This window comes from Amphiprion ocellaris, chromosome 17, assembly GCF_022539595.1.
Source record: "Amphiprion ocellaris isolate individual 3 ecotype Okinawa chromosome 17, ASM2253959v1, whole genome shotgun sequence".
NCBI classification, from domain to species: domain Eukaryota; kingdom Metazoa; phylum Chordata; class Actinopteri; family Pomacentridae; genus Amphiprion; species Amphiprion ocellaris.
This window is the reverse complement of record NC_072782.1, coordinates 7,305,371-7,323,091: the sequence shown is the minus strand read 5'-3', so window position 1 is coordinate 7,323,091 and position 17,721 is coordinate 7,305,371. Positions and strand designations below refer to the sequence as shown.

At 40.6% G+C, this 17,721-nt stretch overlaps 1 protein-coding gene across 2 annotated transcripts in view; it reads right to left on the bottom strand.

The window, feature by feature from the left end:
* Positions 1-16,206, bottom strand: part of lrrc75bb (leucine rich repeat containing 75Bb) — a 30,657-nt gene extending 14,451 nt beyond the window's left edge. The window contains exons 1-3 of one of the 2 annotated variants that reach the window (XM_023290208.3): positions 15,675-16,206; positions 8,877-9,005; positions 5,642-5,754 (exon numbers count right to left, since the gene is read on the bottom strand). In XM_023290208.3, coding sequence (XP_023145976.1) covers positions 5,642-5,754; positions 8,877-9,005; positions 15,675-15,959 — 527 coding nt within the window. In that variant the 5' untranslated portion in view covers positions 15,960-16,206. The remainder of the gene's footprint in view (positions 1-5,641; positions 5,755-8,876; positions 9,006-15,674) is intronic. The other variant, XM_035957222.2, reaches the window with a different exon arrangement.
* Between the last annotated feature and the right edge of the window lie 1,515 nt (positions 16,207-17,721).

Here is a 17,721-nt window from a genome sequence, read left to right as displayed (position 1 = left end):
CACTGTTTCTGGTCGGGTTTGAGCACAAAAAATATGTGGTTAGGTTTAGGAAATTATCACGCTTTGCTGGACACTACTAGATGGTGGAAGTTTGGTTTAGTTAGGCAGCAAAATAACTCAGGAGATATTAAAATAAATGCTGTGATTAAGGTCAAAATGACTCGTTCACTACATCTTCAAATCACTCCTCCATTCTGCCTACCAAGCACCGTCTGACTTCGTTTTCAGAGTGATGATGAGGTCATGCATGCTGCTGAGGAGTATCTGGAGGCTCAAGACATGACCTTCTTCTGAAAGAGATAGCGAACCTTGAACACCAGTGCATTGAAGATAAAGGAGACTATGCTGAAATAATGCAAGAAAAATGTGTCTCCTGTGGAATTTTCTGATGAGACCAAGAACTTTTTGAAGTATTGAAAATGCAGTTAAGTTGTTTCAGAACGGAATTTGTGACGTTTTAATTCTAATGTTTCCAGATGTTAAACATCACCAGATTATTGACAGAAAGAAGGGCAGAGCAACTTTAACCCTTGTGTCGTCCTGTGGGTCAAAATTGATCCGTTTTAAAGTTTGAAAATGTGGGAAAAAAATATTTTCACAATGAAACTTCTGATGTCCACATTTTCAACATATTTGGGAAATCTTTGAACATTTTTTGGTGGAAAAAGAGAATTAATAAAAAAAAATTCTTAAGAACATTCACAAAAAAATCAACCAAAATCCAGCGAATTTTGGTTGATTTTTATGTGAATGTTCTTAACGAAAATATTAGAAGTTTTACTGATATATATGTAATCACTTTAGATATTTTTAGGATTTTTTTTGGAAGATTTTTACTTATTTTTTGAAAATATTTACAAGAAATTTCTTGCCAAATTTGGGAGATTTATTTATTTTTTTAAATAAAGCTTTCATGGGAAACTTTTAAGGAATTATTGGGATTTTCTTCCTGAAGGTTTTGCAAATTTTCAGAAATTTGGGGAATTTTTTTTCTGAATTTTTGGATTTTTTTCAGACAGTGAAATAATATTTTTTGGTGCCCGTAAATGAGGACAACAGGAGGGTTAAATTCTGATTTGCAATCGCAAAAAGTGTTATTTTATTAAACTACTATCATGAACACCGATTTACTGCTTCAAGGGCCATTAACAAGAACATAATGGTGTTTTATTAGCTCATGGAAAGTTGAGCTACTAACACACCGTTATGTTGTTATTCTTGGCCCTGTGTTTTATGACTATCAAGCTTCATACATAAAGATGTTGAAATGACTTTTGGACAGCCTTTATTCTGGGAGCTGTGGGAGGAAAGTTACTTTAGTGTGAGCAGCATGAGGTTCGGGTCAAATATCAGGACTCAGACACACCATCAACACTCACCTGCTGCTGATGACACCTGCTCAAAACATCTGTCACATCCACGACTCGTCTCACTCTCATCATTAGCCGGCACAAACCAGCAACACGGGAGATTTAACCAAGTCCTGCTGGACGATGTCTGCAGAGTTATCTCAATTACAGCGAGAAAAAAAAGAAGGCAGATGAGCGTAGATGTGTGTGAATGCTTGGAGTGTTTCCACTACGAAGCTCAACACGAAACACAAGAGTAAGTAAGTGGTGTTCTGGAGCCGTAATTTCTTTTAATGTACTGAAGATGTCTGCAATAGCTGCTGCAAGAGCCTCACATTGATTATTACTGCCATCGGAGCTCAATCTCATCAAAATGTGCTGGAAGGACAATTTTAAGGGAATTAAAAAAAAGTGAGCTTGATTAATCTGAAATTCAATAGCAATTACTATAACATTAAAAACTCCACTGAGTACTTCTCAGAGACCTGGCACATGCAGAGAGCCGCAGAGAAAAATGGAACTGCCTCGATAATATATTAAGCACGGCACACTTGCTTTGTGCTTGCAGTGTTACAGGAGCAAACCAGGCTTGAGTAATAAAACTTGAATTATGATTTATGTGTTGTCTCTGCAATCGCTTGCATACAATTCACGGAAAACAATCCAATTTAAGCCATGGAGAGCAGGCTGCAGCATAACATTTATCAGATAGACTTCTCAGTATCACTTTGCGGAAAAAATAGGAGTGTAGGAATGAGAATACGTGAGATTGTGTGCTTTTTCATTCCTAAATACGAAGGGATCAAATTCCTGATCGACTGAAGGCGAGGCAGGAAGGAAAGGGGGGAAATATGTGACTTCTAATCTGCAACCTCTCGGTGATTCCGCCTCCCTCTCTTCCCTCCGTCTGACAGAACCTTTCCCCAGAGCGTTTCCCCCAGAGCCTCAGCTCAAACTGCAGAACCACTCTGTGTGGCAACTGTTGAACAAAATGGACTCTCACAAGAAGGAGAGAAAAATCCCACAGGAGGAAGAGGAGGAGGAGGAGAGAATCAATGCGAGGAGGTGATTTCAAAATAGGTGGAACTGAGGGTGGGAAGAAGAAAAAAGCTGAGAGAAAGAGAGAATAATGAAAAGATCTGCAAAAGAAAAGCACTATCATCATGTAAACTGTGTCCTGATGATGATTAACTCAACACAAAGACATTTTCTGCACGTTTTGGGGAGCCTCGTAGAAAAGAAACAGCGTGGTTGGAGTAAAGCGCTGCTGTCTGGATGCTTGCAGTGGAGGCTGTGAGGGAGACAGAGCTTGCTAATTAGCACACTGGGAGAGGCTGCCTTGTTGTTTTGTTGACTGTTATTTCGAAACATTGCAACCAGGAGACCAGGGCGGGAAGTTAGCTGTCAAAAATCTTTCAATCTGGGTTAATTGCTCGGGGAGAGAGCTTCCTGATTATCATTAGAGATGCTTTTTTTCCCATAATGTTTCCTCAGTTGTACCTGTTACTTAATCTGAGCGATTTTTATTTGTTTCAACAGAATGCTCAAATCAGCGTCTTTTGATTCTTCTTTTGTTATTTCATGAAAGCACGGATATGCAGTATCTGACCTCGGATCACAATCATTAACATTGTCTTCTTAGTTTCTTGTCTCCACATCATTCTTCATATTTTGTTGGTGTTGTACGATGACGAAGAAAATAACGCTCTCTGTTGTTAAAATCTCTATAAACAAGTCACACTTGTCATGGGTAGTGTGTAAAGCTGGTGTGAGCCTTTTTTTGTCACAGTAGTATCAGGCGGGAAACTAGCTTGGTTGGTGACAGCCAAGTGTGAAAACAGACACATCCTAGTAGGAACACATTGGAATTTGTGTTTTGCAATAGAAAAACATTTAATTGCAAGGAAAAATCCTCAGTCTGAATGTATACATATACAAAACAATAGAAATATTCTTAACTAGAGTAAGTGAAAATAATTAATCTACTAATCGCCCCTTTTATAGTGTTACATTACTGATTTATGGGCATATAAGCAGCATTTTAATGTCTCGGTGGAGCTAAAAAATTCAGTCCTTGCATCTTTAAAACATGTATTTTTAGGTGCCATTCCAACTTTTTCTCATCTCATTTAATTCAGTGTTTAAAAAGAAAATGAAACAAGGAAGAACAAGCAGTTCTGCTGCTAGAAAGATGAATTAATTGTTGAATAGAGTTTATTTGGATTGAAAGCAGGTTTGAGCAAGAAAACAAGACCCTGAGGACCTAATTCCAGACAAAAAATGCCTCGATATGAGGGAGTTTCTTTCACTATTTTCCTTCAGCGAGATTTTCCTCAGAGGCACGACCTGATTTACTTCAGTTTTAATTAACAAATGAAGGCGTGGCTGGATCTGGGTTACGTCTATGAAGTGGATTGCTTGGTTATGTCACCGGATTGCAGCGCTGTCACAGAATTAAACTGTAATGGTAACTCCAGCTGAGTGATGCAAGCCTGATAATTTCATCAGTTAATAATTTAATAACAAGACAGAAACCATAAGCAGGCAGGCCTGTCAGGCAAACAGGGTTATGTTAGAAGGAAATAACTATGATCTTGCAATTTTCTTTCATTATACCTGGACAGTCCAGCTTTACACTAATACAATAGAAGTGCTGTTTTGTCTTTGTTTCTTTTTTTTTTTTTTTACGTGGCTCTTTGACTTTGAAACACAACATTCAGCCTGAGTCTTTTCAGCATGATATCATATGTTAATAATCCATCTATCGATACCTGCTTCATACTGAGGAGGGATGAAAGTGCTGCAGCCTATTCCAGCTGACACTAGATGTAAGGCGTTTACACCCTAAACAGTCCATCACAGGCCTCACACAAAGACAGACTATGCACACTCACCCCTATTGAAAATTTAGAATCGCTAATTAACCCACCATGCATGAGTTTGGACTGTGGGAGAAAGCTGAGTCCAGCAGAAAAACGGTAAAACATGCAAACTCCACACAAGAAGGCTCCAACCGACCGGCATGTTTGAACCTGCTGTAAAGTGACAGTTCTAACTACCCTGCTGCTATATCAGGTCCATATTCTAATCTATTTTACAATGTTCTCATTGCTACACCAAGGAATGCGGCGGAGTTATGGTTTTATGATCGGCGTACGCTTGACCATCTGTTAGTCTGTGCGGAACATTACTCAAAAACAGACAATGACAATGACAATAAAATGTTAAATGTGAGTTGATATGGATAATCATTGACAACTTTTAATGATCTGTTTTAAACAAGGAGAAATGGAACAAAAGGTGTATTTTGAATTTAATCAGTTTAGCATACCTATCACTGTTTAATGCTTACACAACAATGAAAAACACAAAAAATAACACACCTCCATAAATACCTATTAAAGAAAGCAAGGATATATTTTGAGGCGCAGAGAGGGCGAGCAGGTTGAGGTTCCGAGCGGTCGACCTGGACTAGGTATCACCAGATGAAGAACCAAGACTCGTCTCTGTACATACTTGACATCAATCCCTTCACAGAACCGAGATGTGCATCACGTAGGTGGACGTTTTTAGACTGTGAAGCCTGTCTTCTGAGTGTACAAAAGGGAAACTAGGGGGAAAACTTGCACAGAAGCGATGGGAAGACCGTTGGAGGGTGAAAGGGCTCAACTGTTATGAGCCAGTGAGGAAGCATGCTCAGGGTTTCATCAAGTACCTGAACTTTATGTGTCAGTATGTGCTGTCATAGCTGGTTGTATCAACTAATGCATTGAAGTGAAACTATCTAACATGCAAGCGGACATTCAAACCGTTTTCTTACTGCTATTGGTTCATGTTACTGTTGTTTTTGTTACCCAGGTCTATGATCAAACAGTTACAATCAGAGAAGCCCATATCTGTCTAAAAACAATCACTTATTATCATTCGAAGGGAGATCACAAGATGCCATCCCACTCATGAGCAAAATGACCAAAATGACCCCTTGTTAATCTGCCATTTCCCATGTTTTTGAGTCTGTGTGTTGATCTGTGGTGTGGAGGCAACAAATCACCTACTGTAACTCTGTCACTGCTATCTTTGTTAGCTGGATATTTGCTGGCATACCAACATATGTACATACACAGTCTGTGAGAGGAACGTCTTCCCAGAACAGGCCGAGCACTTCATCTAAACTTTTTATATTTCAGAGTGGCTCCAGAGTCGCACTGATCTGAACGGTGAAAATATGTTTACTGTGACTTCTGAAGAGTAATGGCGATGTGTCAGGCGGTGGTGGAGAGGACAACACTCACCAGGCCTGAGACTTCCTCCTGGGCACGCTCTGTCTCGTCCACTTGGAGTGAGGGGTCAGGTGGTAAATCAGCTGGCGGCAGATCTTGTTGGTGGACTTGAGCGAATCAGTCTCCTGCAGCACACACAAAAGGCGAATGAAAGACCACAAAAAGACGAGTCTAGTTTATGGAAACTAACCAAAAACAAACACTAGTTGTTCAAGATTAAATGCAACTGAAGCGTCAAACGTTTGACGAATCACAGGAAGTTAAACAAACTGCTAAAGTATATATTTTGCATAAAGCAAAGTATTATGAGTGTACAATGAACTGTTTACAAAAGGTCTGATATCTGCAAAATGAAAGTCATTTAAGAACACTGGATGTCTGATCTACTGATCTTTTCTTTATTTGTGCAGAAATAAACCGACAGATGTACTGATTTTCACATGTTCAAAGCATTTCTTTCTTGTCCTGCATCAAACATTTCCAACATCAAATCATTATTTCAGTTTCCCGTTTGCATTCTTCATACACCTACTGCCTTCGTTTTCCTCCCTTTCTCCTTCGTCAAAGACTTTAAATGGAATGGGTTGCGCTGAGCAGGCTAAATCTAATTAATGGTACAACACGACAACAAGAAAGAGGCAGTGTGGCGAGAGAGAGGAAAGACAGGGGCAATTTACCTTAAGGCGATTAACCATTCCCGCTGCCACTTCTTTTCTTGGGTGACAAACAAACATGCCTCATGCTTCAAAACACTCTGTGCTGCTGTTTCGGCCGCTTGCATGGCTGAACACGATGTTACAGCAGCGCATACTGATTTACAATGTCACTGTATTCTTGGGAAACGTGTGGTCTGGAGGAAACGGTGCGCCACTGTAACTCTATAAGAACACTTAGACATTTATCACGGCTCTGTAAACCCGAGTGCTTCAAAACAAAGCATTAATTGAATTAACTGTCTCAAACAGATGACCCAGGGTTCAAAACACTCGCAAATGATGTATGTTTCAGCCCATAATACGTCCTTGAACATATATAAATCTCAGTGTGGTGGAAAATATTGGCTGCAGAAGCAGCTGCTGGGCCCTAAATCCAGCACACTGCCTCTCTACATCCTCGTCACGTCTGACACAGTATCCTGCCACGGGTCGCAAGTAGCCAGGCAGGAGAACGTTGCTGCCAGCTCCACTCTCTCCTTCCCCAACTCCTCAGCTAAAGCAAACACAGATAAGATTAGAGTTTCTTACAGGTGATTATCATCTGGACTCGGGAAGTAAGAACCAGGCCTCGCTGACTTTATCTCAAGGCAACCCATCTTTTCCTTTAAAGAGATAACAGCAGACTTTAAATAACTGTAATGGCTGCTGGCTTCATGTTTTACAGCCACTCGGAGCAGATTCTGGAGTGTCGTCGCCCCTCATACCTAAGTTTGAAATGTACTTTGAATTTTAACATGTTTGATTTGTATTCTGAGCTGCAAGTAAAAGAAGTGAATTCCAGACTGGATAAAGCACAGATTATTCCTTAAAGGACTGTTCCTTGTTGTACTATGACTATATAAATCTGACCTTAATTTATATGTTGAATTGAAAAGTTTGCATGAATAATGAAAAATCTGAATTGAAGCCAGTTATGACTGTTTTGAACAAACCTTTTAAGGCATCCACAAACCTTAATAATTTGAATTGTGTGAACTAACAACAGCTTTTACCTGTTGATTCTTCCTCTTTTGAATTATGGTGTTGTGTGTTTGTGGACTGTATCTTTGTGGACTCCTGTTTTCTTCTGTGAAAAATGCAGAGCCTGACAACATGTCAAAATAAAGCAACAATCCAGACTCGTTCAATCATGTACCCGACTTTAAATCCTGTTATCTTAACTGAACATTAAATATGTACCAGTGGTATACAAGTTAACATAACTCCTGTATAGAGAAACCGTTGATCTCTTTCTTTCTCATTTATGTTTTGAAAGAAATGCCTTTTCTCTCTAAAAGGTAAGGCATAATAGGAAATTCTAGTTTTAAGGAGCCACGAAGTCAGACAGAAGTTTTTCCTAAGAGAATATACTTTTAGACTTACATTTAATTTTCATTCAGTGTGTACTTTTTGCTCTTTTAGGTTTAAAAACTATATGGTTAAATTCAGGAAATGTCATGATTTAGGTTGAAATGCAACCCTTTCAGAATACGTATGAAACTTCTCCTTCATTTTTTGGGTTACTAGAGTGATAAGTCCCATCTCTTGCTGATACTTTTCCTACTCAAACACACCACAGAACATAACTACATCTAATATATATAAGTGGTTGGCTGATAAGGAGTGACAGAAAGGCAATAAAGTAAATGGCAAAGATATTTTGATTACAAGCGTATTTGTGACGCATCACAAACAGAATCTGGCACAAAATACGTTGCATTCAAAACGTAATTGACAATGCAGTTTATTTGTGTATGAACGCAATTTTTGGGAGACAGGTTTGCTTCAGCTATACGACCAATCGCACAAACGAAACTTGTCTTCTTGATTTAACTATTTATGCAACTATATCATAGAGCAAAGCTGAAAAATTACTAGTGCACATTAAAGGTTAATGTAAAATCAGACTATTTAACCTCCAGCAGCACCAAAAATGACAATATGCCCACTTCTACTAAACCTGGACGCACCAGACTTCCAGCACCCAGTACATCCAGCTTCACCAGTTTGATCCCTTTGGCCACTAGACCTCAAACTGACCTCACTGCTGGTTCCAAAGCCACTCTGCCCCAGTTGCCCCACCCTCTTGACCTCATCACGGGGCCTGCTGGCTACCTGCCCATGCTTTCCAGTATGAAACAACCAAAGCCAATAATCTAATATAGCTACAGGTCCTGGAGCACAGCTGCTACCCGTTTACCACTGAGCTCAAAAAGCAGTAGAGCAAGGAAGACAGAACGCAGGGTGCTGCTGCAGGGTCAAACTCTGACCTGGTACCTTCCCCTGGCCCAACAGTTCATCAACAACAACTCATGCTAATGTGTAAACACCTCAAGCACCATTATCCATTCTGCCAAGCTTCTGTATTCATGTATGAACAAAGCAAACTGACAGTTCATTATTGCCACAATACCATGACAATAAATATGACACATGCACTTGAGCATAGCTAATAAGCGCAGACATGTTGCAGCTTGCCTCTGTTTGAATTTCAGAGCTTGTCCTATTTACTGTGAATGAAATCTAACAGTCATAAACAAACAGGATCATACCCTTTTTGGGCACTGCAGGTCCCGGGCGAGACTGATCAGAAGCTCATGAGAAATGGGGTCCACCAGGTTGAGAAAAGCTGCATTCTTGTACAAAATGTCATTGAGTGACGTTCCCTGAAGTCCCAAATCCTGAGAGAAAATGAAAAGAGACCAAAGTGACTCCGTTAACATTTACAAAATCTAACATGTGCTGCAGGAAATCAGAAATTCATGAGATTAAAACAGCTGCATCTGAACCGCGCGTTTAATATTCAAATGACATTTCATGGGTAGTTTAATGAAAATAGATTGTCACTATTTATAAGCTTTGTTCATTATCCCCTTTCATCTTGGCCTCTTATCACGCTGCGAGATGATAAGGGTTTGCCATCAGAGGTGTGTGATAACAATCAGCGCAGTTGATCAGGGTGGGGGTGGTCTGTGTGCATATATATACATATATATACAGAACAAAAAAATAAATGCAGCATGGAATATTTTATTAAATTCCATCTGTTCCTTTGAAAATAGGGGAATCAGCATTTGTTGGTTCAAGACATAACGGACATCATGAAACTACCAAGTATTTATTGTATTAGAAATGGCAAAGGGCAGATGGAGACCAGAAATGACTGTAAGAAGTAACCTGGATCTGTGAGTAAATAGCTGTCGATTCTGACTTGTGAATATTGCCCTGAAAGGTTTGCTGAAGTGGGAGGACAAAATTTCAGGACAGTCTCACATGTATCCACAGTATCATGTGGGTCTATATATAACTGAGGGACTTTTGAAGTCCATGGGATATATGTTATATACATTCTGTCAGGGCTCCCTCCTCTGTCCCAGCTTCAGCCCCCACCTGACCTCCCTCATCCTCCCTCATCCTCCCTCATCCTCCTCCCTCCTATTCCTCTCCCCACCTTCCTGCTCTGTCCAGCTGCTGTTCATCACCAATCACTCATCAACGGATCCCGGGCAGCTGTGGTGCAGCACAACTGCTGATCATCTCCACCATGAAAGCTGGCTGCACACTCCACATCCTGCCAGATAGTAAACTCTGCTCATGCAGTCAGTCATCTAGCCTTGCACCTTTACTGAGATTTTTCCATTGAAAAGCTTTACCTTGACTAACGCCCCCCCCCCCCCCCCCCCCCCCCCCCCCCGGATCTCCTGCACTCTGGATCCAGCCCTGACCAGACCTCCCCCCTCCCTTCCTCACCTTGGACCTGCTGCCTGCTCCTGGAACCCCTGCTCATCGTGGAGGGTCTCTGCCTGCCGTGTGCCCCCCTCAGCTCTGGAAAACACCCCGCCTGTCGCCCCCCCTGGAACGAGGCCCTCCTGCCCGCTCTCTGCCACCGACCCACCCCACAGAGAACGGCAACCGGGCCGCCGGTTCCTGGTACATTCACCCCCCCAATCTCCCCTTTAGTTCAGTTATTCCAGTCACCAGGTTCCCCACCCCGTCCAGCACTCCCCTTTGTTTTTGTTAATAAAATCCACCTTCGTTCTTGCCTCAGTCCCTCGTCTGTGTGCTCTCTGCTCGGGTTCACCCCCACACCGTGACATTTTTATTAGAAGTATAATGTTTTTGTATGTTCATTATAATCATGTCTTTAGAAATTCCAGAATTACTTATTATGGAAACAATCACTTAATAAAAAATGACTGGACATCACTAAAATGTCAACTAAATAACCCTCACAATTTAATAATGTGGCAGATTGTCAGTCAAACCATGTTTTCTCAAACTATTTATAGATGTCAAATTGTAGAGTTGTGAACATTCAAGTGTCTGGTTACAGCACTAACTGACATCCAGCATCAGCAGGCCAGAAACGTTCTCATTTTTATGTCTTTGTTCAGTGTTCAGTGGGTTTATTCCATCTCAAACTATCAGACGCTTTCTGCTCAACCACTTCTGATTTGTTTGAAGCTTTCTTATAATAAGCTATGATTATTTAATATCGTATTTGTGAAACTTCAGATGGAAATATCAATGGCTTTCCGAGATAATAGTTTTTTAAAAAACTGCACGTTGACCCACTTCCAGTTTCTTTGAATGTTGCAATTAGAGGCTATATTTGAACAGCAATATCTTTGGGACCTTCTCCAGATAAACGGCTGAAACTTTCACTGATATTTCTTATCATGGCATTGATTCAGAATCTGAAATATTGAATAAGGAGATCAAACAGTCTCTGATTATGGTTGAGTTGAAATATGAAAAAAAGATTTAGGGTTTTTGTCCCATTTTTGAGCAAGAATTAGCAAAAAATTGTCATCGAGTGATATTTTCTGAATCATGCGTAGATGCATGTCATAATAATATAAAACAAAACATTTAGAATAGTTTTTATTGTTAAGCACCTGGCCACAAAAACTAGAAAAATATATTTTTGTGAACTTTCATAACTAATTGAGCAGGTGTGAAAAGCTGTACCACAAAAACAACATTGATAGATAAATTCCCGGCTTTTAATTGCAATAGTTCTGAGATATTGTTGCTCAAACAAGTTTCAGTGTCAAAAAAGGCATTAAAAGTGGGTCGATGGGCTAAAATCTCACAAATGTCTTTATAAATAACTACAGTTTAGACTATAGCAGAGCAGAAATTATTCTAAAAGCTACACCAGGGAATTGGGAGTTAAGTTTAATTAAGTTAAACTAACAATGGTGTGTTCTTCTTTGAAATACTACAGTTACTCTGTTTCTTCTTCTCTCATTTTCAGGTTTCTGTTCTATCAGTTCCCACAGGACTTTGTATCATTTTCACCAAACAAATCTACACCATCTTTTAGTTTGCAGTTAACTGCACTTCACCTTTCTGCTTTGGATCTTTAAAGTTAATCAGTAAAAGGCTGTGTGACGTGCAGAACAGTTTAATAAAAATAGGAACCATTTATACCATCTTCATACTATTTCTATTCGCAATGACAACATAAATACGTTGAAGCTGCATCTTCAGGTAATGCTCCGAGGTGCTGACGTGTCAATAACTCCCAGTGTTTGAGACGTAATGTTCTCAGACACATCAAATAGCCTCACCAGCATGCGGCGTGCAGCTGCCTTTTCAGGGGGAAGATGCTGACAAACACTCCTGCACACACACACACACACGACAAAGTGGATTAAAAAAATGTACAACAAAACAGCAGGGAAGACGTGAAACTGAGCAGGTGAAACCAAATGATGAGCAGATGAAAGGCTGGGAGTCAGAGGAAAGAAAGTTAAGGGAAATCTCCTCTTTTTAGGCGTACAGCTGCATTATTTCTGCTTTAATCCATAGCAACTTAAAAGAAGAGTTCCTCTGCTTAAATGTGCTGTTATATTGTCAACAAAACTGTTTCACACAGCATGAAAACGCCATCGGACTACCAGTGATGAGTGTTTTATGTTGGGTGAAACTAGGAGCTGTGGAGCTGAGGAATAAATACTGTCAGCTCTATACACGCTGAAAAGGTTTTCAAATAGCAGGCTGGAGGGTGAAGCTGTGTAAAACATGCTCTATATGCGCTGACAGCCCCAACACTTCGGGGCGCAGTGGAAGCAAAGGGGAAAACTCCCATCAGCATTTTCTCCTCCTCCAGCTTTTGAGTTGATTTATTACAGCCGAGATCTGTGGGATTCCCTGACACCGGACTATCCTCCACCCCAGCGCTGCCTTCAATAAGCCTCATTAACTGCAGACTGAGGGTACCACGTGTCCAAAAGTGGAAGGCTTTTGAAGAATATCTTGTGGTTTGATGTGCGTTATCATGCAGTGCAGCATCTGATTTATGCAGTTTTGTGGGGGATTCACAGCGGAAACCAACCACGTGTTTTAAATACACAAAAAGATGTGATCCCATGGATTAATTTGACAGATTCCTAATCATAAAAGCATGAAATGTTTTTGCTGTTTGTCACTGACAGGATGTCTGTGTACATGCCTGTGTGCCTTCAGATCCCACTACAAATGTCCTTGTGAAAGCTGCATATCTAATCTGACGTCTGCCTGATGACAAGAAGTCTGAATAAGACGATGAGCTCCGAACCGCAGAGCATCATCCCACACATGCAGTTCATTAGAATCCAATTAAATATATTGCAGAGTGCGACAAATCCAGTCCCACAGTTTTCTGCCTCAGTGGAAGCAAAAGCATCACAGCTGTCAGGTGAGAGACCTCCGAACTCCAGTTTTGTTTACTTACTTTTTTCTTTGGATGACTGAGGGATTAATTGTTCATTAGTGGACTGACAACATGTTGTGACCTGTTATGTAATCACATCAAAACCCAAATGAAAAAAAAGTCAAAACTGCACGTGAAGAAGTAAAGGTTAAAAGTCACAAATGTTGAGCCGGCGGCAACTACGCTACGGCAAGGGGATCTGTCAAGAAAGATGAGGTCAATATGTTGGCTTAGTCATATGTGACGGGACATACAGTATGAAGAACACTTCAGTCTTCTACAAATAATGTGTACAGAGTGAGTATACTGTGCTCAAAGGAGATTTTCCTCTAAATTCAGAAATATGTCTATGCTACTTTCATGTAGTTTTCTGTTTAAATAATGCCTCACTTATGAAATAATATTTCACTATCTACAAAGTGAATCTCCAGACTCCACTCTTTGACTTTCAAGCTAACATTTTATTCTATTTATGCTGCACCTACAGGCCACAAAAATGCCCAAAATTTGAGAAGGACTGTCCAACAGTTTGGCAAATCTAATTATTTACTTTGTTTAGGAGAGTTATACGAGAAGAACGACACCACTCTTATGTTTTATGACAAACATGAAGCTACAGTCAGCAGCCATTTTCTTAGCGTATAGCATCATTACGGCAAAACTGCTAGCTTGACTCTGTCCAGAATTTCTAAAATTCAAGTATTTTTTATGTCTTGTTTGTTTAGGCATTCATGTGGATGTTATTTTGACACGTACCACCTTTCTAAACATTGGTTATCAACAGCCTCCTTCATCAGGACAATGCATAATGACATACTGCTAAACATGTTGAAAAATTAAGGAATATGACCAAGAGTTCAGAGATCCAATAGTCTGTGGTTTGTGCTGGAAAAACAAATGTGATCTATGGAGGCCTCACCTTGCAATTATCAGAGCGCAAAGAAACCTTCAGAGCTGTGTGGAGTCTCAACAGCTCAGAGCTGTTTTTGTGGCAGAAGGCTGATCTAAACAGTTTCAGGCAGGTGGTTTTAATATTGTGGCTAATCAGTGTATATTATTGGATGGAAAACAACGTGAGCACAGTAATATGTGTTGTGACAGCTCATCTTGAACTTCTAAAGGTCTTCATACACAACGGAGAGCACTTTAATTAGTGTTTTCTCCACCGCTGCACATTGGTTACTCCGTGTGCATGTTGTGGAGCATAATTGATATGAGCATTTGCTGATTCTTTGTTTACTAATGAATATCTAGAAGATCCCAAACTAATTAACTTAATGGCCCAGAAGGCAGATCTGTGATGGAGATACGGCGTGGGGGCCAGTGTTATTGGTTCCTCTTTGTAATGACTTCCTCCATGTGAAAGAAACATGTTCCAGCATCCATCATCTCCAGGTGATTATCTCCAAATCCATCCGTCCCTGAGAGGAAAAGCTGCTTTACTGCTGGAGAACAACAACAGGAGATCTACTGCCAGCTTTTCTTTCCCAGTCTTGAAGTATTATTAGTCAGACACTTGGCTTCAGCCCCAACAACATAGCAGTGCTCTGGCTTCACCTCGCTGAGTGATGGACAGAGTGTTCATGCTTCGTGAGCAGTTTAAATGCCGAGCTATGGAGAAAGCTTCCTCTGCTCACGACCAACAAATCTTCATGTTGATCTTTAAAATCCTTTTTTTTTTCTTTAAATACAGAGGATATGAGTGACTGCAGGACTGCTTTAATAAACATGGGCACTTTGAAGTCTTAAAGGAAGCTTTGCATGAGTCACATCCCCTCCTGCTTCACACACATATGAATATGAAGCTTTACAAGGGAGATAAAAATTCATCCCACACCTCCTCTATGCCGAGTTTCAGTCAGAGGGATACCTGCAAATCTGTCTTTAAGCCTCTTTAAGTAAGATTTCTTTTCAGTGCTTCTCATCAGCTTTGTTTCCTGCCTTAATCTGCACACATCTGTATAATTTATTCCACGGCACCCTACAGAGGGGCAGGGAGTTTTCGTGACGGGGGGCCCTCTGATCAGAACTGCTTTTGTCTGAACTTCAAAACTGTTCTCCTTTGATCCATGCACAGCGACCAGAAGGCAGCGGAAAGCTCAAGCTGAGCTCCAGAAAATATTTCCTTTTTTATTTTCTCCTTTCTCTGGTTTGGATAAATCTTCACAAAGTGAGGATTAAACCAGGGAAGATGTTTATACAGGAATGTGTAGCAGGTAACAAAGGAGAACCTTAGCTTACCTACAGTTTGTAGCTATGACGCTGTGAAAAAGAGACATTCGCACAAAGCTGTGCAACAGGAGCAGATTAGAGTTATTTAACAAAAACATTTGAATTTGGATAAACTGACATATTATTCAGTTGGTGTTCTGTTCAATACTTGTCAGATTTATGAAGGACAAAAGAAGTGAACTGTTGCATTAGTTATTTTTTGCAGGGATCTTGATCTCGTTTGAGCAGATGCTGAAAACATCATGCAAAAACTAGTTTCTCACAGTAAATATGGACATCTACATGGAAACGAGGTTTAACTCAGACAAAAGTCGTGCAAACTTCACTCACAGTATCGTATTTCTTGATTCAATAACAAAGTTTCAAGTGCAGACAGAACAGCAATGTCACATCACTGATAATAAAAAATCCTCCTCACCTTTCTCAGCAGTCTGAGCACTTCGGCTGCTTGCTCCATCCTCTGCTCTCGGAGAAGCCTCTGGATCTCCCGGACCCAAGCCACCCGCCTCACATACGGGCTGTGGTTGGTTTTCCGCAGCATCCCTGGAAGCTTGTCGGACTTGAGCATCAAGGAGGTAAACAAGAAGTCTCCGCCGCCACTTCTCTCGCTGTCTCCAGGAACAGCATCGCTCCTCTGGCGTCTCCTTTTGGGCAATTTGCTCTCAAAATCAAGACTTCTCTGTCTGGTCAACTTAGAGCCCATCACTCCTGAGAGGATGTGTCGGTGGTGGTGGTGGTGGTGAGAGGGATTTTACCACACGCAGCCAAAACATCACACTGAACTTGCAGCGAGATGAGCCGAAAGGAATCAAACGGTGGCTCAAAAAGTTTTAAAGCTGTTCGGAAGAAAAAGACAACGACAAAAAGCGCGTAAAGCATCAGCAGGATGATTCTGTGCGCCCAGGACTCGCCGTCGTCCCCCTGCCTGCATCCATCCATGCACTGCCTGAACGCTCTGGCATCCTTTGCTTTACTCAGAGCTGGTGCTGCTCTCAGCCAATCAGATCGGGATTTGCTGCACAGCGTGAGCGCGAGAGTCATGCAGGAGACTGTTGACAGTTTAGTTTTCTCACTTGACCCCGCATCACAAAACACAGGCTGCTTCTGTGGTAATTCAGTCAAGCACAGACAGACAGACAGACAGGAAGTTTTCTCTTTTGACTGCTTTTTAGCGTTAAATTGTGATCAATATCATTAGACTTTTTTTTGACAGATTTAGAAAAAAGACTGCCGTATCGATGTGAAAACTGATTCCTACTAAAAATGTTGAAAATAAGTGATTGCACAAGTATTCAACCCCTTAAAACACAGATGTCAAACTCATTTTAGTTCAGGGACAGATAAATAACAACAACTCCAAATGTTTCCCGGACTTGTTTTAGTGCAATAAAGTACATTCTGAACATGTTCACATTACTGAAGCATTTATTTTTTGACAAAATATTATGAACATCTTGAAATTTCTTAATAAAATAAGTTCAATTTCAACAGTATTATGCCTCAGTTTATCATTTACATGTGTGCATTACTACTTACAGATCGCAGAGTATCAAAGGTACAAAACATTTAGTCACAGGTATCTGGAACTGAATAATGCAGTATTTTACTTTATGATCAAACAACTTGTCAAGATCTAGAAATTTGCAGTTTTACAAATTTACAATTTACAGTCAATGTATTCTCTGGGATTTTACGCTTTGCAAAGTCATCCCATGGGCCAGATTGTGCTGTCAGGTGGGCCAGTTCCACAGGTCTTGAGGTCATCCATGGTCTGGTAAACGTCGTCCATCTTATTGCATCCCTCCTTCAGAACAGAACCGGTACAAAACAACGCGGGTCGTAATTTTGATACCTCTGTCTAAAAGTGACATTTATTGTGATGGAGACACGTCATCATGTGTCTCAGTGGTTTTAGCATTTCAGACCATGAAGACAGAAGAACTTACCAAGCAACTCAGTCAACTAGTGAGGAAATGGACACAAGAACATTCAGTCACTGATTATCCCTTGGAGTGCAGTTAAATAGGTCATAATGAATTTGCCACGAGTAAATCTGTCTAGAACTGAGTGACTGCACTAGAGACTAGTGAGGCAAGCTACCAAGACAACAATGACTTCCTCTGAAGGAGTTACAAGCTGGTATTCACCACCATGCTTCACAGTGAGGATGGTGCTTTTGTGATGATGTGCAGAGTTTGACATAGCATTGAGTCTGATGGCCAAATATTTCAATTTTGCTCACATCAAATGAAAAAAATCTTCTTCCAGTTGACTTCAGAATCCCACATGCCTTCTGCTGAACTCATTTAAAGATTGAATATGAGCTTTGGTCACCAGTGGCTTTGCTACTCTCTGAAAATGCTTTGAATGGTGAAGAACAGTCGCAGTGTCTCCATCTCAGTCACTGAAGCTTGTAACTCTTTCAGAGGAGTCATAGGTGTCTTGGTGGCCTCCCTCACTAGTCT